Source organism: Rhineura floridana, chromosome 1 (assembly GCF_030035675.1).
Source record: "Rhineura floridana isolate rRhiFlo1 chromosome 1, rRhiFlo1.hap2, whole genome shotgun sequence".
NCBI classification, from domain to species: Eukaryota; Metazoa; Chordata; class Lepidosauria; order Squamata; family Rhineuridae; genus Rhineura; species Rhineura floridana.
Genome location: NC_084480.1, coordinates 78,926,437 through 78,951,330, shown reverse-complemented (window position 1 = coordinate 78,951,330; position 24,894 = coordinate 78,926,437). Strand labels below are relative to the sequence as shown.

At 40.1% G+C, this 24,894-nt stretch overlaps 1 protein-coding gene across 4 annotated transcripts in view; it reads right to left on the bottom strand.

The window, feature by feature from the left end:
- The window catches only part of DMXL1 (Dmx like 1), a 144,252-nt gene that overhangs the window by 33,268 nt on the left and 86,090 nt on the right, over positions 1 to 24,894 (bottom strand). For 3 of the 4 annotated variants that reach the window (XM_061624628.1, XM_061624644.1, XM_061624635.1), the window contains exons 26-32: positions 24,797 to 24,873; positions 22,981 to 23,108; positions 22,108 to 22,356; positions 12,252 to 12,427; positions 7,957 to 8,090; positions 6,488 to 6,573; positions 5,164 to 5,365 (exon numbers count right to left, since the gene is read on the bottom strand). In XM_061624628.1, the coding sequence (XP_061480612.1) occupies positions 5,164 to 5,365; positions 6,488 to 6,573; positions 7,957 to 8,090; positions 12,252 to 12,427; positions 22,108 to 22,356; positions 22,981 to 23,108; positions 24,797 to 24,873 (1,052 nt within the window). Of the gene's footprint in view, positions 1 to 5,163; positions 5,366 to 6,487; positions 6,574 to 7,956; positions 8,091 to 12,251; positions 12,428 to 21,609; positions 21,724 to 22,107; positions 22,357 to 22,980; positions 23,109 to 24,796; positions 24,874 to 24,894 lie in introns of all 4 variants that reach the window. The other variant, XM_061624653.1, reaches the window with a different exon arrangement.

The following is a 24,894-nucleotide window of genomic DNA, read 5'->3' as shown; positions in this document are numbered from 1 at the left end:
TTGGCTGAAGCTGACTTTTGTCGAGGTTGACAAGCCAACCAGGGGTGCGCAGAACAGTGAGGGCAGAGTGAACGTGAGAGAGGGCCAGATCTCTGGAACCTGCCCGAATCAACAAATCGTCCAAATAAGGATAAATGTGAACACCCTGGAGGCGGAGGGAAGCCACCAGGATGAGCAGTATTTTGGGGAAGACTTTCGGGGCCGACGAGAGTCCGAAAGGCATTGCCCGATATTGAAAGTGGTGGGGGCCGAAGGCAAATCGCAGGAAACGTCTGTGGGCCGGGCAGATGGGCACATGGAGGTATGCTTCTTTCAGGTCTATGGAAGCCAGAAAGTCTCCTTCGTGTAGAGCCTCTATAATTGACGCCAGGGACTCCATCTTCAACCGTCGATATTTCACGAAATGATTGTCAAATTTGAGGTCTAACACAGCCCTCCATGATAGATCTCGCTTGGGAACCGCAAATAGGAGAGAGTAAACCCCCTGCACTCTCTCCACCAATGGTACTGGTTCTATTGCAGCTATGTCGAGAAGATGGGTGATGGCTTCCCGCATGATCCGGCGCCTGTCTCGAACTCTGGGTAGGAGGGAGGGGATGAATCTGTCTGGAGGACTTAGCCAAAATTCCAGTTCGTAACCATGAGTGAAGAGATCTCTGACCCAAGCGACCTCTGTCAGATGCAACCAGTGACTTGCAAACTGTAGCAATCGCCCCCAACCGGGAAAACGTCAGTATTGTCTACGCTGACGAGATCCTCTGCCATATGATGAAGCTGAGGCCCCTTGACTTGCTTGGTTCTGGATTCTGCCTTGGAATCGTTGTCTGTTCCAGGTTCCTCTGGAAGGACGGAAATCGGAGGATTGAAAATCGCGGCCCCATCCCCCAGACCTAGCTCCTCGAAAGGGCTGGAAGGAGTGGTATGGGTTGAAACGTCTAAACGGCCTACGATCCTTCCTCTTGGATGTGGTCATCACTGGTCTTCGGCTGTCCTTAGGGTCTACTAAGACTGCCTTGAGGGCTTCCTCTCTGAAAAGTAATGACCCAGAGAAAGGTGCCCTTGACAAGTTGCCCTTGGCCGTAGAATCAGTGTCCCAGTGCCTGAGCCAAAGCATATGCCGAGCTACCACTTGTGAAGCTAGGGCTCGCGCTCCCAGCTGAGTGGCATAGGCCACGAATGCTGCAGTCTTATGTAACTTTATCAGGCCCTTTCTAAGCTTCACAGGGTCTGGATTGGGATCATCCAAGAGTTCGTCCAGCCACATCATAGACGCTCTTGAAAAGATGGAAGCTGCAGAGGATGCCTGAATAGTGAAGGCTGCAGCTTCGTGATTTTTACGCAGAGGGTAGTCCATGCAGCGTTCAAAGGGGCCCTTTAGTTCTGAGACCCCTTGTTTTGGTAGGAGGGATCTTGAAATCAAACTAGAGACCGGCTCATCGATGCCTGGGACATTCAAGCAATTCATGAAGTCTGGGGCCAAAGCATAGAGTCTTTTAGCTATAACAGAAAAGCAGTGTGCCTGCAGTGGGTGATCCAACTCTTCCTTGGCTAGTTTGCCGATGGAGTCTGGCACAGGAAGGTAGTGATCCGCTGATTTGGGAGATCTGAGGACTTTGGCGGTAGATTTGGGCAGTGGAGTCTGAAGACCTAGCGTGCCCAGAACTCTACAAGCGAGGGGAAGGAAGTTGGCCATATTAAATAGGCAATAGGACATGTCCTCCTTGAGTTCTGCATCATCGCTCCACTCATCTCCCTCGTCCTGAAGAGAATACTCTAGATCCTCCAAACCAGGAATCTCATCTCCAATCCTGCCTCTAACAACATTGAATGGGTTGGGTGAGGGAGGAGGTACCGCATCAGTACAGCCACATGGAGCTGGGGCACAGGAAAGTCGTTGCTCACTGTGCTGGAGTAATGGAGCTGTTTGGGCTCTCAACTGCTCATGTGATAAAAAGTTCAGCATATCCTTTAACTGCAAAAGGAACTCAGGAAGTAACTGCAGTCCTAGTAAAGAGGCAGGCGGTTGCCCTTGTTGAGGCACAGCAGGCGGTTGCCCTTGTTGAGGTACAGCTGCAGGGGGCTCACTGGACTGGTGTGGCAAAATGGATTGAGAGGGACAGACCACAGGTTGGTCAGGAAAACCCTCAAAGTCATCCTCAGATGATCCAGCTGGGGAATGAAAGAGGGCTGTCAATCTTTCTTGGCCAGCAGCCTCAGAACGCGGAACAGAAATGTAACATACTCGCTTGTTGGCACTGTGGCTAGACAGGTGTTTGGTTTTAGCCATGGCCTTGGAGTGAAGTCTGGGGTGTTTTTGTGTAGCAGACTTGTGATGCGAGGCCTTACAGGGTTGCTTTGCCCCAGACAAATGTGCCTCTGGGTGTTGATCTGCCATTATACACGCCCAGAGTTGCAGTATTGATATCACCAACACACACACAGAAGTGGGAGGTGCGGTGTGGCGAGGGACTATCACCAACACACGCACAGAGGTGTGTGTGTGTGGTGTGGCGAGGAACTATCACTGACACACACACAGAGGTGAGGGGTGCGGTGTGGCGAGGTATTTCAGTACACGCCCACAGGTGGGGGAAGATGTACAGTCCCAAATGCACAGTGCAGCAGTGATGTGGCCAGTTCAACTTCTGTACACGCCCACAGATGGGGGAGAATGTACATCCCAAATATGCAGCTGCTGTGCAGATAAGTCCCAATGCAGATAAGTCGTGTGGGGAAAGAGCTCAGACTGTTGTAGAGATGAGCCTTGCAGGATTTCTCTATAAATTATGTTTAAAAACTTGGAGAGCCTGACTAAATAAATGTCCAGTCAATGCAATCAAGGAGGAACAGAAAAGGTGGGAAAAGTGGGCAAAACAAACTGGCGCCCACAAATAGGGCGGGAAACTTGAAAACAAAATGGCGGCCAGGAAGGAGAAGCAGCAATAGCGTGCTCTGCGTGCTTCAAACGGTCGGGACAGATCTGTAACGGCCACGGTGGGTGCCAGGCAGATAGTTAGGAGAGGAGGTGCAAAGCGAGCTCCAAGCACTGCCAGTAAAAATAAAGCGCTGCCATCACCGCCGCCTAAGAAGCTAAGGTGGCGGTAGGAACTAGAAGCAAGAAGAGGAGCCACAGCCGCAGGTTCCCGGACAGGCAGCTAAGCCTGCAAGCGCCACCCAAGCCCGGAGAAAAACAAAGCCAGCGGCAAAATACCAAGGGGGAGCCGCAGCCGCGTGCTCACAGCCAAGGCACGTCTTGGGCAAAACGCCTGAACTGAAAAAGGGGAAACCAAATGGCAGCCGCCAGAGCCCCAGAGCGGGCTAAGGCAAGGGGAAAAGGCTTAACTTGGAGTCGCAGCCAAGGCTCCCAACAAACAGCTAAAGGAAAAAGGGAGCAAATAAAAACCACCGGTGCCTGGGGAGAGGCGATATAAGTTGAAAAAGGGAACAGCCGCTGCGGTTCCCAGCCAGGGGTCATCTCACGGGAGATAAAACACCCCCAACGGGAGAACGGCAGCCACCAGAACTCCCAACAAAGGTACTGGGGGGGGGAGAACAACTAAGGAAAAAGCCCCCTCAACGAACGACCCAGTCAAAAATAAAATAACAGTGAAAGAGGGAAGGGAATGAGAAGACAAAGACGCAATCAGTCCCACACTATCACTCACACAAAAACTCTTAGCTACAAAACGCTATACTAGAGATCCAAACGCCTCAAACGAAGGCAAGAATGAACTGGAGTGGGAGGGGCTTGATGCCCCAGGTCTTGACTTTGATCCATTCTTGCCTTCAGACGCTAGATGGCGCTATCTCCCACATGACGGCAGGCTACCTGAGGAAAATGGCTACAGCTGTGGCAAGGGAGGGAGTGGAGGAATAGCCAGGTGAAAGGAGCTAGTGTAGGAGATACCCCTGCCTCTTCCCTCTTTCTGGTGTGTGTGTGTGTGTGCACGCACACACACATCTACACAAAAGAGAGGTCATGCACAAACGTGGGGGCAAATGTTTATTATTACTACTACCACCATCCTTCTCTCCTACTTCCATTCCCCACAAAATAAAAACTCTCCATGTTGTGCATTGTGCAACATTCTGGTAATATTTGCTATTGTGCACTTCCTCTTTTATGTTTGCTTGTTTTTTTTAACACAGAGGTGTATGCCCAGAAGGAAGCTGGTAGTGGAGGGTGGGAGAGGAATGACTGAGGGGAGGGGAAGAATCCCAACCAGGATATATTCTGTCACGCTCAACCCTGGAAAGCAAGCCATGGAACAGCATTTGATAGGGATACTACCAAAAAAAAATCAGGAGCATGTGGATCTGAACAAGTCTGGCAGAGGGGACTCCAGATTTGCCTACTGTTCAAATCAATGTCAGGCAGGATCCAGGTGATTGCCAAGATCAACCTTGCCTGCACCAAAGTAATAATTTTAACATATTCATACAGAGGTCAAGCTTTTGCTTCCTTTTGTTCCAAGGAAGCTACGTTTGAAACAAGCCAGGGGTGCCGATGTCTACAAAAGATAGGAAGGTGAAGGGTATGGAAAAGCAGCAGCAACTGTCTGCAATGCCTTAGCAAAGAAAACAACAAAGAAAAGGAAACAATAAAAGGGAAAAGCTACAGAAAGAATAAGATAAATAATAAAAAGGGTAAAAGTTAAACAAAATAAGGTAAGATAGAAGAGAAGAAATGGAATACCAAGAGGAAGGTGTGTAAAGAAGTGTTTGCCACCAAGGATACACTTGAGGGAGCTTCAGTGAAGGTATAGCTTATGTTTTTTCCAGTTTTACTTTACAATTTTAAGTGTACATTAAAAGACACTCTACACAAATAAATAAATAAATAGTGAATGCATTGTCCTTAAGTACTCTCTGCAGTGGATGTATGCTTTGAGGTAACCATCCATGTTATGCTATAAATATGAGTTAAACTCATCATTGTGCTTGAGCACGATACACTTGTAACATCCATGTGTTTCATATATGTTTCTAATCTGAATGTGTATCACTAATGGAAACATTAAGTTAAATGATATCCCAATAACATAGCATGAAAGCTATTAAAATGCCTGAGTGAAAAACATGCATTTCTGAGAGATTTCAGCAACTATATCATAATAAAGTTCATGGAAAATACATTCTAATAGTTACTGCACATATACTTACTTGAAAGGGGTGTTTGTTGGTTCCAGCAGAGCTTTGTGGCGAAGTAGTGCAGGGCCTGAAGAGGATGCATCTTGAGAAGTATGAACCGAAATGTAGTTTTCTGGTGGGCCACCATGCATCTCAAGTCGTCTAAGAAGAACTTGCTCCCAGCGCTGAAGTATCTTAAGAACAGCATGACACAGCGGGGAGCTAACTGGAAGCTCTAAAGCAGAAACAACTTTTTCCTTAATTACAATATTTTCATTAAGAAACATTACACACTATTTTCTGCTACAGTGCTGCTGTCACGATATCAATAACATATATTACCTTACAGACAGAGCATAAATGTTTCACTGTCAAGATATATATAAACTTCATGGTCAACCAGAATGTAAAACCATAATCAACTGGACATGCACATTTACATATGCTAAATTTAGACATGCATTTATATGTGCTAATGGACTGCAGGAGTAGCTATGATAGCAAAACTGGTGTTTGCCAACTGATTATGAAATGGCATACATGCTTCTTTCATACTTTTTAATCTCTGTAAAGTGGATTAGACCAAGAGATAATGACTGGCCAAAAGTAACCCAATGAGCTTCATGAATGAATGACAATTTGTATCTTGGTCTTCCTAAGCAGTTTTAATTCCTCAGAAGTATGCTTAGGATGACTCCATTTGTAAATATTTTTCATGATTAAACACAAAACAAGTCCAAAGTCACACAGATGCTAGCTTATTGGCTGGGGGGTGACGGAGGAGAGAGAGACAGAGTTTTAAAGGCAGTTTAAAAATATTACTGCCAGAATGTGACTTGGTATGTAAGATAGAGATATGCTTGTTCAACAGGATTTCTCATTTAGCTGTACTTCATATTTCAGCTGGCTGGTTTCCTGAAATGAGGTCAAAAAGAAGATTCTTTTAAAAGGCTCTGTAAAGGGAGGCATCTGTTTTCAACTTAAGTGCCTGCAGTTAACTATTACCCTTTAAAACCCTCTCACTCACTCCCTTTTGAATATTCACTCTCAGAGAGTTCAAGAGGGATGATTGCTTCAGCAGCGAGATATTATATTAGCTTCTTATCTAATTAAGAAGGCTAATTAATTATCTTGGCCCTTTCTTTCATTCGGGTTATCTTAAACAACCCCATTCCATTTTCTTTCAGGAAAATGACCTTGCCTTTTACACCAACTAAAATAAATCTAGGTTTGTAAGCGAATGCAATGATACACGGTACATATAAAACACATAAAAAGTATTGTTAAAAGAGGTTCACTAGGAAGTATGACAATTCTATATAAACAAATAAAAAAACCCTCAAAGGCAGACTTTTACCTGAAAGATCATGCCCAGCCAATGGGTAGAAAGTCTTCAAGTTATAAAGTATCAGCTGAACCATGGCCAACCGCATCAGAGACCAACTAAACAGAATATGCAAGCAAGAATAAGCTGTGAAAAGCTAATAATGGTTTTCCTTTTCTTTTTGTTGTTAACTAGGAGGTGTTCTCCCACTTGCTCCACTCGTCAACCAACTTTCCTTGCCTCAGTTCCTCCCCCGAGGGCCACAATATCTCCCCCCGCCTGCCTCAGTTGCCCTCCCCAAGATCACAATGTATTCTTTCTTCCTCAACTTTCAAACTCACAGAAGAGTCATAATATCTCCCTACCACCAACCCTCCCAAGACCACCCTCTCTCCCACCCACAGCTTCCCACTAAAAAGGCGAAATCTCCAGTTTCCCTTTCTTTCTCTCATCTACCAGAAAAAGCCTCCCTCTGTGTCAGGGAGAGAGGGAGGAGAGCCCCACTGGTAGGTCATGGTGGCACCTCCCTGTCCCATCCTCTTCTTCCTGAGATAACCCATTCAGGCTCTGAGGTGAATTCCTGTAAGGGCTGGCTTTCAAGTCTCAGCTCAGTCTGTATGCCTCTTGCACCTCCTAACAGTTCAGATTGTCATTACAGCATGAAGACAGGCCAGTACAAATATTACATATAGAGAAAATGTTACAAGCAAGCAATCTTCTCATATTATAGCTAAATGCCAGTCTAAAATCACCATGAAGGAGACACTGGTTTGGAGTTGTACCTCACCCAAGATTTCTCCAAATATAGTATCAATGTCAGTGTTTTTCACAGGCTCAAACCTTGGTAATGCTTAAAGCACCCTATAAAATATCTTCCTATATTACAGATGTAGTCTGAAACACGGGCTGGCCAAGGTGACCCATGAGAGGGCCCCACGGAAGGTTGCTCAGATTATCCCTCAGGTTAAAAAAAATGCTATCTCTGCTTTAACTGACTTTGCATGTCATAACTTAATAATCACATAATTTGAAAAAAAATCCAATTATCATGGAATATATTTTCAAACTCTTTGTCAACACTGTGCAGGGTTTGGGGTCCTAAATTTCTTTTTCTTTTTCCTATAAGCAAATCACTTGCTTTTGCTAACCACTATTGATTGGTGAAGGAGCACTGACAATTTATGAACTTGCTTCGTTTAAAACCTGCACCATTCTGGTTATGTTTGTGCAATTCAAAAGGGAGGAAGAAAAGTTCCAGAACACTGAGGCCTTTAAGTGTTTCCTTTCTACTGCAATCTGCTATCTTATGAAGAACTAAATTCTACAGTGAAGAGTGTGCACACAGAAGCATTTTGAGTGTGTGAAATGTTTTAGATGGGAAGCTTTACCTCTTTACCTAGACTTTTAACCTGCCTTAAGCTTTACCTAGATGTCTCCCATTTCATAGACACAAAAACTGAAGAAACAATAAAGGAAAATACATAAATCAAATTATTGCATACCTATATGAATTTGAATTAGAATGTTCCTGACCCTTTAAGTCTGATGAGAATGCATCATCATCTTCATCATCACTACTTTCGTGACTCTCCTCTGAGTCATATTCAAGTCTAGTTTGTGATGATGGAAGAAATGGCTAAAAGAAGAATGGAGATTAAAAGAACAAAGTCTGAATCTAAGCCAAAAAACTAAACAAAAAGATGGGCACATGCTACAACACACTTGCTTTAATACTTAAGATGATTTGGATATCATTTCAAATTCAGATTACTTTTATCATGACTTTGTTTACAAGAACTTTTAAAAAAATGTATTTTAACCTTAGAAATGCAGGCAGGAAAAATGCCAGACTTCCTATTTCCTTTATGCTTAGCTCACATTTTCTATACATCTTAAATGCTTCTACTTATTTTTTATATCTTTTTCCATGTCCTTTTAGGCTTGTTTCCTATGTTTAGTCATTACAGCTGCAATCTAAAACATACTTACCTGGAAGTAAGTCCCATTGAACCCAATGGAGCTTACTTCTGAGTAGACATGTACTGGATTGCAATCTAACCTAGTTTACTTTTTACCTAGCTTTTACAAATGAGATCAGCCCACAGCTATTCTGATGTGGGTATTTCTCCCCATTTGCTTAACCTATATATAACATATATTACAATTATCCTGTTTTTCAGACACATTAATTGGATTAATTTTTTGTGACATCATCAGCTCTATTTGCATGCCATGCTCCTTACATACACACCCTCTCCACAAGTGCTGCACATGGCACAAACAAGACATAGTATTAATTAATTAAAAAAATTCTATCCCTCTCTTCCACTCTATAATGGGGCATTCAGGGGGGTTCACAATGCCATAATATATAAAACACACACACACACAAATACATAAAATACAGATAACAATTCAAGGGAAGTGATATTAAAAGGGAACTAAAGAAGTAAAACTAGAAAGTGTGAAAAAATAACATCATTTTCAGGCTTGCTGTGCCATGCAAACCCAGATTGTGGTTTGTCTGAAACAAAACAAATCACAATCCAGTTTCACATGAAATGACAACCCATACTCTGGTTTGTACATGCCACACAGGGGACCAGCACAGTAGTGAGATGCGGGGGGGGGATGCATATTCATAACAAACTACAGTTAAGCATGACTTATGAACCAGTTCACTATGTGATGGGTGCTCATCTCACATGGCAGCTGATCCACAGAACCTGGCCATGCAATAAAGTCAACTTGCCATCACATGGAAATAGGAAGCCGTCCTGAAGACAGCTGGTTCGGGCTTCAGTACTGTTCTTTTTTCTCTGAGTCATTCAAGTCAACGGGTTCATAATATTTATTTATTAAAATTAATTTTACAGTCACAAGAGTGGCTGTATACTGGAGCCAACATGGATTTTTCACATTCCACCATGTTACATTGAAAATACCCCCATGCTATTCTGCTGCTTCATATAAGCTAATTTCTACATATGTCTGCTGCAGAATAAAAAGGTAGGGGAACCCCTCCCCCCCAAAAATGATACTGTTAACAATACTTTTGTTAACAATTTACTTTTAGAAAAGGAACAGTTAACAATTTACTTTTAGAAAGGGGCTTTTCCTCTGCAAAGTGCCCACCCAATCTCTTTGCCTCCCTCCCCCTCTCCCCTCCCTTCCTCTTCCCCCCTCCTCAGTTTCACATATCCTAACCATGATTGCACAGGAGTAAAACCCACTGAATTCAAGAAGCATGCAAATGGATCAAACCTGCCCTCCTCCTTCCCTCTCCTCCCCACAACTTTCCCCCTCTGCCCTCCCTTCCCTTTTCCCCTGCCTTCCCTCTGTGGTCAGTTTCACCTATCCTAAGCATGACTGCAAGCAAGTAAATCCCACTAAATTCAATAAGGATGCAAATAATCCATTCTCAGCAAGCTTGCACAGGATCCCATTCTTACCTCCCGGATTAAAAAGCAGAGAAATTCACTAATATGCAGAAACACTTGCAGTTTAAGAACATACCTATAGCCAGCAGATATTTCTATCGAATGTTAAAAAGCAGGGGAATTGGGCTATAGTAAAAGCACCAGGGGAGCAAGAGACCTGACCTCTCTGAGATATTGTACTGTCCTACAAATTTGTAAAAATGCAAACACAATTTGGGTTGGTCTTTCACAGTCCAATCCACTTCCTGTGTAGCTTGGAAGAATTTGGGAACATCTGCCTCTGAGCATATGGTGAGTGGTGGCAACACCTGTAATCAGCCAAATCACAGAAACAAGTCATGTGCTGTGCTGATTTTGTTTTAGCAGGCAGGAAGCAACAATATTGAGACAGTTGATATAGTTCAGACAGTCATTTAAAAATGTTTGATTTACTTTGCAATTTTAGTGAAGTTTCCTATGGTAAATTATTTTCTTTTGCTTCTCTTTCTGTGAATATGTGAAGTACAGCAACACTTGCACATTTTCCACAAAAAAAACCTCCGAAAAAATTGTGGACATGGGGAGTGTCTCAGATTGCACAAGATAAAACAGAGGAAGGCAAAATATATTCTAGCAAAATTCTAGGTGTGCTCTATGTTTTTCATTGACCATGCCCACCCTTCCTTAAGTAGAGTGGTTTAAGCATAGTAGGCTGAAAATATGCATCTTGGGCAGGCCAAGATTTCCCCCCCAATAGCTAGATTCATTGCTTAAGTAGCAACATATTGTAATCAGTATAATTTTGCATCAAAGCTGCAGTTTCAGATTAAACTGTTAAAGCACCCAAAATAGAAATAGAATATAACCTCTAGTTTGAAACACAAAAAAGTCTGCCTACACCATCATATGACATTGACCAATAAAAAGGCTTTCAAATTAATAAAAATAAAGTTGCCACAGATTTCTAGGACGAAAAATGAGTGAAATATAATTTTCTAGGTTAGATTCTCTGTAGAAACAGTAGCAACACAGGAAAGAAGCAAAATAAGAACACCAGCCTACATACCAAAAATGTAATTCTCTATCTTTGGAGATGCAGTCCTGATTGCAGGTGTTGCCACCACACACCATATACTCAGAGGGATATTATTAAATAGGGCTAACAGGCAATGAGACTCAGAACAGAACTGATCTTTGGGGAAGTGATACAGCTCAGTGGTAGAACAGTTGCTTTCCATGCAGCAGGTCCCAGGTTCAATCGTCAGCATATCCAGGCGGGCCTGGGAGAGACAATTGCCTGAAACTCTTGTTATGAGGTGGCAAGTTGACTTTATTGCATGACCAGGTTCTATGGATGCAGCTGCCATATGAGATGAGCATCCATCACACAGTGAACCCTGGCTGCCAGTCAGTGCAGACAATACTGAGCTAGATGGCCCAGTATTCTGACTCAGTATAAGGCAGCCTTTAACAAATGGCAGAAGGTTCTCAGTAAAGAGATACCTTAGCCTGCTTCTCTCAAAGGCAACAATACTGGAAGCTTGTTAGGTGTTCTCCTCCACCCCACACTTTATTTTCTTCCTGAAGTTAGAGAGAATGGGCTAGGAAAGGCACGGATGGGAAACTTGTGGCCATTACAGATATTATTAGACTGCAACTCTCATCAGCACAGCCAGCATGGCCAATGTTCAGAGATGATGGGAGCAGTAGTCCAACAACATGCATAACGGCCACAGGTACTCCATCACTGATATCAGTTGTTAAAGCTACTTCAGATAGCCTGGCAAAGTTGGTCATCTGGATGCCTCTAAAGGCTAACTAATGGGACATCATCCAGTTTCATGTATGTTCAGGCCAAATGTTCAGGAACTGCACACTTCTATTGTATGTAGCTGCTATCTCCGTGAAAGGAGAACTTGGCCTATTAGAGCGTCTGCAGCTCCAGAATGTCACATCTTTCTTTCCTCCTTGCGTATTTATTTCTATTGTGGCTGTAGCTGGGAGTCCTTATCTGTAGGTGTGTACATGAAATGGGAGGAATTTACTAAGATTGTTCAGAGCCTGAGGAAGATTCAGGAGAAACAGAGATAATACTCCTCTTGTTTCCTAAAATGCCCAGGCAAGTTAATCCCCCCGCAACACACACACACTACTTACATTCCCCATCCAAATAGAAAATTCCCTGCTTCAAATATTCTTTGTATAAGTCATTTTTGAGGGCATCAGTTATCAGCAGGAGATTGTGCTTTTTCTTGAAATTGCATTCTGCTTTTCCATCAAGAAAAACTCATTCATCATCATTCACCAGCTTGTGGCAGAATGAGAAGCATTTTTGGTTATGACAAATATTTCAGAAGTGAACTAAAAAAAAAAATTACCTTTGCTATGAAGAAGTCCCAGATACTAAGTTCAGGAGGAATAAACTTCTCTTTGTAATTTGGCGAGTCTTGTTCTATTAAGGGTAAAGTAGTCTGTGAACTCTCTTTTGGAGAAGATTTTGAGGACTGTCTAAACCGTCTGTGTTGCTTCTCACCATCTTCTATAGGAGAAGAGGCTGCAAAGATAAGAAGATGCACATTTTAAGTAAACTTTTGGAAACCACTTACAGATATCACCTTTATAGTCAAACAAAGCTGAAACAGGTGTGTAGTTGTCTGGGGTCTTGGAAAGGTTCCTTTTCTGAGTACAGGGTCCCAATGTCTCCAGCATCCTACAACCCAGTCAGCACAAAAGGGGAGTTAGCCACTGAGAAAAGCCTTCTAATATGCTTCCTTGTCTTTTCCTGCTGATTGAAGCCAATTAGAGTAAAAGGAGATGAGTCAAACAACAAGAAGACTCGTCTCAGTCACAAACATTCTCATCTTTCATGCTTATTGGCTCCTAGAGATGTCTGTTGTTGTTGGAGAAGGCATTAACAAGGATCCCTTTCTCAACCCCACAGCAAAAAAGGGGGTTAGGGGGCATGGCTGTAACTAACATGAAGGGACCCTGCACTTCTGAGTTTACCACTACACTTTGTTGCTATGTGCCTTCAACTCGACTATGACTTTTGGCGACCGTATGATCAGCGACCTCCAGTAGCACCTGTCGTGAACCACCCTATTCAGATCTTGTACGTTCAGGTCTGTGGCTTCCTTTATGGAATCAATTCATCTATTGTTTGGTCTTCCTCTTTTTCTACTCCCTTCTGTTTTCCCCAGCATTATGGTCTTTTATAGTGAATCATGCCTTCTCATTATGTGTCCAAAGTATGATAATCTCAGTTTCATCATTTTAGCTTCTAGTGATACTTTTGGTTTAATTTGTTCTGACACACAATTGTTCGTCTTTTTCATGGTCCATGGTATCTGCAAAGCTCTCCTCCAACACCACATTTCAAATGAGTGGATTTTTCTCTTATCCACTTTTTTGACTGTCCAACTTTCACATCCATACATAGAGATTGGGAATACCATGGCCTGAATGATCCTGACTTTAGTGTTCAGTGATACATCTTTACATTTGAGGACCTTTTCTAGTTCTCTCATAGCTGTCTTCCCCAGTCCCAGCCTTCTTCTGATTTCTTGACTATGGTCTCCATTTTGGTTAATGACTGTGCCGAGGTATTGATAATCCTTGACAAGTTCAATGTCCTCATTGTCAACTTTAAAGTTACATAAATCTTCTGTTGTCATTATTTTTGTCTTTTTGACGTTTAGCTGTAGTCCTGCTTTTGTGCTTTCCTCTAACTTTCATCAGCATTCGTTTCAAATCATTACTAGTTTCTGCTAGTATTGTGGTATCATCTGCATCTTTTTTATATTTCTCCCTACAATTTTCACACCTCCTTCATCTTGGTCATCCTGCTTTCTGTATGATATGTTCTGCATATAGATTAAATAAATAGGGTGATAAAATACACCCCTGTCTCACACCCTGTAGTCCTGCTTTTGTGCTTTCCTCTTGAACTTTCATCAGCATTTGTTTCAAATAATTACTGATTTCTGCTAACAGTATGGTATCATTTGCATATCTTAAATTATTGATGTTTCTTCCTCCAATTTTCACACCTCCTTCACCTTGGTCCAATTCTGCTTTCCGTATATGTGCTGTATATAGATTAAACAAGTAGGGTGATAAAATACACCCCTGTCTCATACCCTTTCCGATGGGGAACCAATCGGTTTCTCCATATTCTGTCCTTACAATAGCCTCTTGGTCCAGAGTATAGGTTGCACATCAGGACAATCAGATGCTGTGGCACCCCCATTTCTTTTAAAGCATTCCATAATTTTTCATGATCTACACAGTGAAAGGCTTTGCTGTAATCTATAAAGCGCAGGGTGATTTTCTTCTGAAATTCCTTGGTCTGTTCCATTGTCCAACGTATGTTTGCGATATGATCTCTCATGCCTCTTCCCTTTCTAAATCCAGCTTGGACATCTGGTATTTCTTGCTCCATATATGTTAAGAGCCTTTGTTGTAGAATTATGAGCATTACTTTACTTGCATGGGATATTAAGGTAATAGTTCTATAATTACTGCATTCCCTGGGATCCCCTTTCTTTGGAATTGGGATGTATATTGAATGCTTCTAGTCTGTGGGCCATTGTTTAGTTTTCCATATTTCTTGACAAATGTTTTGTCAAAATTTGCAGATTCAGTCTCAGTAGCTTGTAGCAACTCTATTGGTATGACATCTGTTCCTGGTGATTTACTTCTTCCAAGTATTTTAAGAGTAGCTTTCACCTCACATTCTAAAATTCTAAAATTTTACTACACTACTCTACGCTACACTCTTCACTACACTACTGAGGAAAAATGTTGAAAATTAATGACTTAATTGCAACACCAACTATGAAACACAATTCTCTGTTAATTCAATGCTAGCAATTTAAAAAATCTCCAAAACTAGCTATATCAGCAGTACAGCACCAAAGAAGTATGATTATGCTGCATTTCTTAATAAAAACCTAACATTTTTAGTTCTTCAACAATGATATTACAGCGCATATTGTCTTTTAAATTCCCTGTAAAAGCAGCATGTGGTACTGTTATTCAGTAGTAGTAAATAAAAGCCTTAGTGGTATGCAGATTTTGTCCTTTTCACTTCTCTGGTTTAAGAGTACAGAATCTATAGATGGAAGCTCATGTTAACACAAAATTCATTATTTCAGATTTATTTTTTCAGCACATAAAGTTTCAAAATATTCCTAAGATCCTCCTTAAAGATGCAACTCACCTTAAAGATAAAAAATTCTCTGTTAAAATAAAAAGTACTTTACAATTTGTTTAAATTTTGGGTTTTAGCCAGCACATCAAACATGCACATGCATTGTTTAATATGGAGCATTACTTATGTTTGAAATAAAGGCACAGAATAATAAGCTTACAGAAAGTGTTACATGATAGAGCTTGAAAAATAGTGGATCTTTTCAATTTCTGCTTCCCCACACCTACTCTAAGCAGTAACCACTATACATAACTCCTTTCCTAATGTAGGTTTTACTGTTTATCCCTGTAACACTAGTAATCGAATAGCTGTGAGACTATAAACAAATGCCAAACATATCACAGGGAATGAAGTCTTACTGATTAAGGAACTTTATCTACAAATGATTTTTTTCTTTAAAATGGTTTAGGATTGCTATCTTAAATTGTTAGAAATATTCTTGCAGTATGACATGCTTTTATATTTGGCAAAGGAACACAATATTCATAAAACATTTATATATCAAGACTAAGGAAAGCACATAAATAAGCAACAATATACTTCCATAAAGACAAACAGTTTTGGCTTTTTATGAAGTACTTGTGAACAAATTTAATCTAATCATCATTGAACATTCAAATTATTCTGTTTTCAAAAAATGACAAGTCTTAAATTATGGTCTATTTAAATGCATAATATGAATTCAGCAAATATTGAAACCACATTCTAAATTACCCATTTCTTACTAACAACCACCACAAACTGTATCATGTTTTACACAAGCAGCAAGTTTTATGCATTCCTTAGCTTACAATGGAAAACTGCAACAATCAGCACAGCCAATTTGCATTCCGTTTGCTATATGAAGTTCAAAACAGCTTGAAATCACTTTAGTAGGTTGCTGCCACAGAACTACTTTGTTATGACATATTTTTGTTTCACTGTTCTTTTGTACTAGCAAGCAACCACGCACGCTAAGTGAAGTACAGACTTCTAGTTGTTATTTCTAAAGGTTGCCAATCTACTCTGTAAAATCTCCCTGCAGTGTTCAGGAGTCAGGACTAATCAGTGTGTTATCATAAGAAAAAGACAAACAGAACATCTATATATTAAATATTTATTTCTCTGAAATTCCATGAAGGACCAGTAGGATCTGAAATGTTCTGGAATAAAGCTTTCTTTTGTCTACCTATTACCTTTTTGCTCCTACTTCCAGTACGCAGGGCAACACCCATTTCTTAGTAGCCACCTCCTCCTGTACTCTGCATCCTCACTTTAGAAATTTCAGGAATACTGATCAATTTATGGAAAACTGTCAATCATTCCCCATCAAATTTCTCTTCCAAAAGTACTATTGTGAACACTTATAGTCCAATGAGTTAAATAATCAGAAATTGTTTTCAATTCAAATGAAAATGCTAACATGCCAAAAGAAAAGGAGATTTCTTATTATCTCATCAATTTATTTACTTATTAGATTTATATCCCGCCCTTCATCCCAGTAGGAGGCCAGGGCAGCAAACAAAAGGACTCAAAACATTCTAAACAGCATAAAAACAGACTTTAAAATATATTACAACAAAACATCATTAAAGACATATTAAAACAGAACATCTTTTTTTAAAAAAGCTTTAAAACATTAAAAAGCAATTCAAACACAGATGCAGACTGGGATAAAGTCACTTCTTAAAAGGCTTGTTGAAAGAGGAAGGTCTTCAGTAGGTGCCGAAAAGATAACAGATGGTACCTGTCTAAGAGGAGAGAATTCCAAAGGGTAGGAGCCACTACACTAAAGGTTCATTTCCTATATTGTGTAGAACGAACCGCCTGATAAGATGATATCTGCAGGAGGCCCTCATCTACAGACCGTAGTGATTGACTGGGTATATAAGGGGTAAGAGGTCTTTCAGGTGTTCTGGTCGCAAGCTGTAGAGCGCTTTGTACACCAAAACCAATACCTTGAAAGTAGCCTGGTAGCTAATAGATAGCCAGTGCAATTCTTTCAGCAGCGTGGTGACATATTGGTGATACCCTGCCCCAAGGAGCAGTCTCACTGCTGCATTTTGCACCAGCTGCAACTTCCAGATCAACCTCAAGGACAGCCCCACATAGAGCACATTTCAGTAATCCAGCCTGACTGTTACTAGGGCATGGACAACAGTGGTCAAGCTATCCTGGTTCAGAAACTGCCGCAGCTGTCTTGCCAGTCAAAGCTGGTAAAAAGCACTCCTAGCTACTGAGGTCACCTGGGCCTCCAGCAACAAAGATGGATCCAGGAGCACCCCCAGAATTTATTATTCTTATGTTACTGTGTTAATTCTCAGGCATGTCTTAAAGAAGTTATACAGGTTTTCCTATAAGAGAAGGATAAATAGATCAGAGATGAAATCGTCATTGAAAAGGTGCTCTTACTAGGTAACATGCTGTTCTCAAGGCTTTATTTTTCTATGCAAGCACATGTAAGACCATACACCCCATGGAGCTATCGCTGGGATAAGTGCAAGATTCTAATAAGTACTCAACATATGTGCTACTGGCATCCGGAAGCTCCTTTTTTGTGTATTGTTTACCAAGGATACAAATAGCAACCATAACTCCACCATTATCTTTTAAACCCTAGCTTAATAGGAAACCTGCAGAACTGGTGCAAACATGAAGACTCTGCTTATGCTGACAACGTTTCCTAGGTTTCTTGTCTACCTCTAATGTGCTATCATGCACAAGCTATACTATGACTATGGAGACTATGGAAAAGAATTCAGCACACAGGTTTATGCGTGTGTAACTTCAGTAATTAACAATAAGATAATTCACTTAAAAATTACAATGAATGACTAACAATACTCCTGCACAAATATTTTGGAGGGAATAACATTGCAGAGGTAGACATTACGATCAAAGAAAAGTGAGGACATAAAAACAAGCAGCCAAAATGAGACCGCTGAAACAGTCTTTTAGGTGCATGTAAAGATGATCTTAGGTGGGTTTATTCAATCTTCTTTACAGTTCCGAAAGAGATGTCTCCCTCAGGGTGGTACTCAATCTATAACGTCTGAATGGCCCACTTAAGATCATCTTACACGCACGGGAGAATTGCTACAGTTAAATTTAGAAAAGGAGGAAAAGTAAGTGGAAACTGCAAGGAAACTCAAAGGGAATCACTGGAGAGCAGGTGAAGATTAGTATCACAGAAAGCACTCGTAACAAATCACTTCATGGACCAGGGCAGTAGAATTCAAAAGAAACTTCCTTTGTGCCCAATTTTCACAAAAAACTAACTACCGGGGGGGGGGGAGCATGTGAAAGTTGGTGAAGGGAGAACAATCCCTCATTTTCCATAGGCAGTACTTGCACACTACCTTATGTTCTATTGAAGCCTTCTGACTTTTCTGTCAGAAGTATGTTATTCAATCTCAAGGGAGAGGGTTTTTACCAGTGGTGCCATTCTAGCTTTGGAACGCTGTCCCTGAAGAGGCAAACCTAATGCCCACATTACAGCCCTTTTGGTGCCAGGTGAAAACCTTTTTATTCCCCCAGGAATTTTAAAACTCTCCAAGCAAAATGGTCTTAATTGCTGTCTTTTTTCATGTTTATTGTTGTTGTATTATTATATAAATAATTGTGTATATTTGGTTGCACTGCACTCTGAAATCTGAATTAGATGAAAGGCAGTACATAAATTCTTTATATAAATAAAATAAGTGTGCTTGGTCATACTGGGCTGGATTTTGGAGTTTTAGCAATTTTTCCCCCCAGGAGTCTCTCTCACCCTGGCCTCCTCCACTTAGGCCCCTGGGTTTATGGACATTCCAATTCACAAATACAATGACTTTTTAAAGTGTTAGAGCTGCAGCACTTCAGAATTGTAATAATAGAAGACACATTGCTATTAATTAGATTTATATTCTGCCATCCTTCCCAAAGATGCCCAGGACACTATGAAAATGAACTTGCTTTATACCAAGTCAGACTAATTGGTCCATCTAGTCCACGTTTACTCAGACACTCAGTGGCTTTCCAGTGTTGGGTAGCTCTGCTCTGCTATGGATATTTTTTTAAATGAAGATTGATTATACCTGTGGCATTCCACATGTAAAGCATGTGCTCTGACATTGAGCTACAACTTCTCCTTTCACTCCCCATGACATACATATGATCTTAAATCCCTTATATAACTTGTATATCAACATTAATAGCCCTTGATCACTGATGGATATTGATTCCTACCATGAGAACACGATTGGCCACTTCCCTCACACACATTACATTTCTTATGTATAAATGCAAAAGATTTTGCATAACTATAGAATTGCAATATGTACATATGAACTATGTACATTTCTGACTGTGTAGTAAACACATTAATTGCTCAAAAAGCAGGGATTTTCTCTGCCATGTGTCTATGCATTTGCCATATGTATGACCATCAATTGTACCCTTGAAAGGGAGCTATATTATAGAGAGAGAGCTGTTTCCCTATGAAAGGGAACTGATGTTATGTGCTTCACTCCTGTATGGTAACATTAGTTATTGTGGGTTTTACAGCAGCTTGAAGACATTAATAGAAGCAAGCTCTTGTAATCCAAACTGAGACAAACCAATGTTAAAAGGATAGCTTTCTGATGTGGTCCCACTTTACATTGTTCAATATTAATGCACTCAGTTCAGGGCAGATTCATTTTATTAATGTTTTCCACAATCCTTTCAAGTTCTCTCTAATCAGACAAATCAAGCTGAGAAACACAAATTTATCACTGAAATTTCCACTGTATTCCAGGTGAAGTATACACACTGAACAACCACACTTCCTCTTCTCTGAAGTGAGTTGTCCAATGAAAAGCTGTTAATCCTAAACTACATACTTGGATGCAAGTTTTATTGAAATCGATTTTACTTACTTCCAAGTATAAGTAGATGAGAGATAACAACAGCTATGCATCTGGACCTAAAGCCACAAAGGTATCTGCTGTCAGAATCAACATTCAGATTATCATTTTTGACACTACATACAGTGGCTTGGAAAAGTAATCAGACCCCTGACCGATGCTCTCATATTACTGAATTACAAATGGTACATTGTAATTTCGTTCTGTATGATATTTTATTCTGAAACACTGAAATTCAAAATCAATCAATTGTATGGTGACCTTGGTTTTATGTTGGGAAATGTTTGTAAGAAACATAAATAACTGAAACATGTTGCTTGCATAAGTATTCAACCCCCACACATTAATATTTGGTAGAGCCACCTTTCACTGCAATAATAGCTTTAAGTCTTTTGGGGTAGGTATGTAGCAGCTTTGCACACAGTGTCGTAGGGATTTTGGCTCATTCTTCTTGGACTCATCTGTCCAAAAAACTTTTTCCCACATCACAGATGGAGCACTCTGAAGCTTTCTGGCAACTCCAGACTTGTTTTCAGATGGTACTTTTTGAGTAATGGCTTCTTTCTAGCCATCCTCTCATACAGGCCAGTGTTATGCGGAGCTCTTGATAGGGTTGACTGGTGCACCCTTACTCCACTCCCAGCCACTGAACTCTGTAGCTCCTTCAAAGTGATTGTTCACCTCTCTGTGGCTTTTCTCACAAATCTCCTTCTTGTTTGAGCACTGACTTTTGAGGGATGGCCTTTTCTTGGCAGTGCCTGGGTGGTGTGCAGCTTCCATTTCCTGATTATTGATCCAACTGTGCCCTATGTCACCTTACAATAATTGATGTTGAGTTTGTTTCAAAATAAAATATCATACAGAAGGAAATTATGTACCATTTGTAATTCACTAACATGAGAGCAGTGGTCAGGGGTCTGACTAATTTTGCAAGGCACTGTATATCTAATCTGCATAATACACAAGTCTCCTGAAAGTTTACCATTTATTTGATGGTGTTAAAAATTATCTATAATTTATTATGTGCGGCCACCTGAATACAGAGGACATTTTGTTGTAGTTAAAAACAGGATATATGAACGCTGATGCTTATACAAGTTCCTCTCTGCCAAGACCATTTTGTCACCTATGCCAGCCATAAATCAAATTAAAAATCAGCCAAAATAAAATGTTAAGCAGGTCACATTACCAGGTAATTTGGAAATACCAGGTTTTTACATTTACATTATTTGCTCTTCTACAATAATTTTTGATGGTTACCAAATTCATTTTCACTATGAAAAAAGGCAACTTTTATAAGCTAAATCAACACTTAGAAATCCACAGCCATATGCATGGTCATGTGACACAAAACAAGCAGTCGTAGTTAACAAAAAAAGTATTGGAAATATTTCTGGTAATTGCAAGCCATGTTTTTCCTTCAATAATTAAGGTATTTAAAACTGATTTAGCAGGGAGTATTCCAAATGCATGAACGGTCAATGTATTTTTCTTCCAAACTCCAATTAATATAGATTATAGAAATAATGCACAATTGAATTTGAAACCCAAGGTAATGACTTACAAACAGAAATTTTTCTTTGTATTTTTATTCCTACATATGCAAGATCACATATCAGCATTGGATTTAAAAGCCTAAAACTGAAGCTAGTATCTTGCCTGCAGGTTTGGTAGGACTATGAGTACTGATGGCTGTTAGAGATTTGGTAAACCCCACACATTCCATGGAGAATACTACTACCTGATGTGGGCTAGGCATAGGGAAGTGCCTACCTGCCAAAGAGAGAAAACATAGGCTGCTCTTAGTGATGGAATATGGATATGTCAAACACAGGAGAAATTAATTTTTCACCCATTATTTAAATATTAAGTCTATACTTTTAAACTCTTCAATTATATTTCATATGTAATATAATAGTGGGTATTTCACATTACATGAGAACAATTTACAGCACAGACCTATTCATGTTTACTTCAGAACCAAGCTCTGCCTTCTTTCATGTAAGTATACATAGGACTGCAGCCTTAATGCTGTTATTTACTTATGCCAACTATAACACATATGAAAAAAGACAGTGTCTGACCACCTACCCAGTTTATACAACAGGAAGGAATTCACAAAAGTTTATATCTATGGACAATAAAGAGTGTACAAACCCGTCTTTGTTGTTTGTTGAATCTGTCCTTTCTTTGGAATCTTCGCTCCTCCACCAAAGACAGCAAACCACATCTTGTCATTAAGAGGATGGGCCACAATCCTGTACAACTCATTGCTAGAATGTGTTGCTAGCCCATGGATGAAGAGACTAAGGTAGATTGCTGTCAAAATTTCACACAGCAAAACTGTGATCCCAGACTGAGCTTCTTCTCCAGAATGATTCAATAATTGTATTAAAGCCATTACACCTAGAAAGAGAAAAAATACTATCTAGTTTTTAAACACAGAAAACACAAAAAAGTCTCCTCAGAAGCTATAGTAAACTCACTGTGAGCTCTTTCAGGCTGTTGATTCACTCATTATTTGTGCCAAAACTGCTGCAACCCACCCAAACTAATAGAGCACTGTAATCTAAAAATGTATACTTTTTTGGAAGAAACTACATCAACATATCCTCAGGAATAGCCCTGTTCCCTAGAATGGGAGCACTGTACACAGCAGACTATTATATAGCAAGTGTGCTAAAAATCCATTACAGAAAACATGTAAAGTAAGGAGGACATGAATGCATGTAAATTCATTTTTATCACTCCTGTCTGACAACTATACATGGGCCATGGGTATTCATGTAACATGCACACTGAAGTTTGAAAGTGTGTGAACTACCCTAAATAATTATTAGTTTACACAGACGGAGGGGGAGAGGAGAGAAAAAGGAGGTGTACAGATAACAACATTTAGGAAGACTACAGTTTGCCCACCACAACAGTCAAGAGAAAAAGAAAATTGACAAACAACATTGATTATTGTCAGAGAGTTAGATAAACTCTCATTCTCTGTGAAGGGAAAGAAGAAAATTAAATCATTACTACCTGGCCACTGAGCTGGTGTAGTATTGGGAGTTACTGTTTCATCTAAGCTTGCTGTTCTTAGAGAATGCCGTCGAGAGAGCAATAGCGTCTGGTAAACTGTTCCAGTAAATTGGTTTGCTTGCAACGAGCTATTTTTAAAGAAAGTTAAAATTAAATAAAGCCAGAACTTCTACTGATTGTGGAACATCTCTATTATTCTTTCAGGTGTCTTTCAACCTACAGCCTTGGGTCAGACATAATGCTAAACTAAAGTGTGGTTAGCTTAACTCTAGTTTCCTTTTACATTGTTTATATTGTTTTAAATGTTTAATTTGTGTATAAATTGTTTTTAAAAGATGTGTTTTAAATTTGTATATGTGTTTTTAGGTACTGTAAACTGCCCAGAGAGCTTCGGCTATGGGGCGGTATAGAAATAAAATAAAATAAATAAATAATACATAAAATCCAACCAGGATTACTAACCATGGTTTACAAAGCAGGAATATAAACCATGGGTTGAAATTGGTTTGTGAATCTTGTCTTGTACTGTGGCTGGTAGTTATGCTCAAATCTGGAATCCTAGTTTAATCCATGTTTGTTGCCCCACTCTGCCCCTACTGCCCACCTGACCATAGAGATGCAAGAGAAATATGGCTTGAAAATGAAATCACTCACATTCCTAAGGACTTTTCTATGTCATTCTCTCAAACCCCCCCACTGACAAGCTCCCTTTCTCTATCCCTGTTGCCTAGTTCTACAATAACCTTGCAAGGATGGGGGGAAAACATCAAAACAACTACAGGCACTTTTAAAATATCTAATAATGCATACTTGTTAAACGTAAACCTTTCCTCTTTAGCAGTTTATACCAACAGTTTAACAGATATAATTGCAGTTTGACTTAACAGCTTCCCCAACCATCATCCACTCACTTTCTGCTAAACAACCCCCCCTTACAACCTAACAAACCAAGTTATTACTAAAAACTGTTCTTCTGGTTGCTCACCAGTGAAGTTTGAATACTGAAAAATCTTGTGTCTTTATTGGGAAAGTAGCCACAGTCTGAAGTGCAATTGTTTGGGAGGTTTGGGAGGAAAGAGTTAAAGATAGTGTGTCTTGGAATGGGGGACTGAGGGATAGTGTGCCAAGATTGGTCAAAAATATCAGAGGAGGAGAGAATAAGAGAACTGGTAACACCTTGCCAGTACTCAGGTGCAGCAAAGGCTTTAGTATAGTAGCCTAATATATGCAGATGACGTGGGGAGCCAACAATAGGAGAAACAAACCATAATGAATATATGAAAGCGAGATCCTGGATTGTTCAACAAACCATGGCTTAGCATTACATATGAACTAGGACTTTTAAACTTCCCTGTAGTTGTAAAATATACCTAGCTAATCTGACACTTGATCAATACACACAAATAAAGTCACAGTTTAAAGACAAATATATTTGATAATTTCTCTTAATTCAATAAGGCTGTGATTAGTGTTCATGATTATAGTTCACATTACAGAAGTATGAAATACAAAAGAGTGGATTCTGAGGTCTGTACCTCAAATCTCCTGAAGGTATGTATAAAAAAACCTGAACAGTTATCATAAGTATCTATAGTGTGGTTAAATGAGAGTTGTCATTATGTTCGGGCCATTTAGATCCTAATACTTTGAAACACCACAGAACAACCTAACCCTTTATTACAGAATACATACAATCGCACAGGTCAGGAAAAAGGTTTTTATGTATTTTTATACCCCTACTAGGACTTCAAATTGTAGTTATATAGGGAGTTATTTCTCCTGCTATGCATCAAAACACATTTTTAAAGATCATTACCCATAGCTGTGACCTCCACAGAGAGACTGGTATATGCAAGCTGACAGAGATGCTGCTAACGTATGCATTACATGGATCTGGAAGAAAGGTTTGGAGGG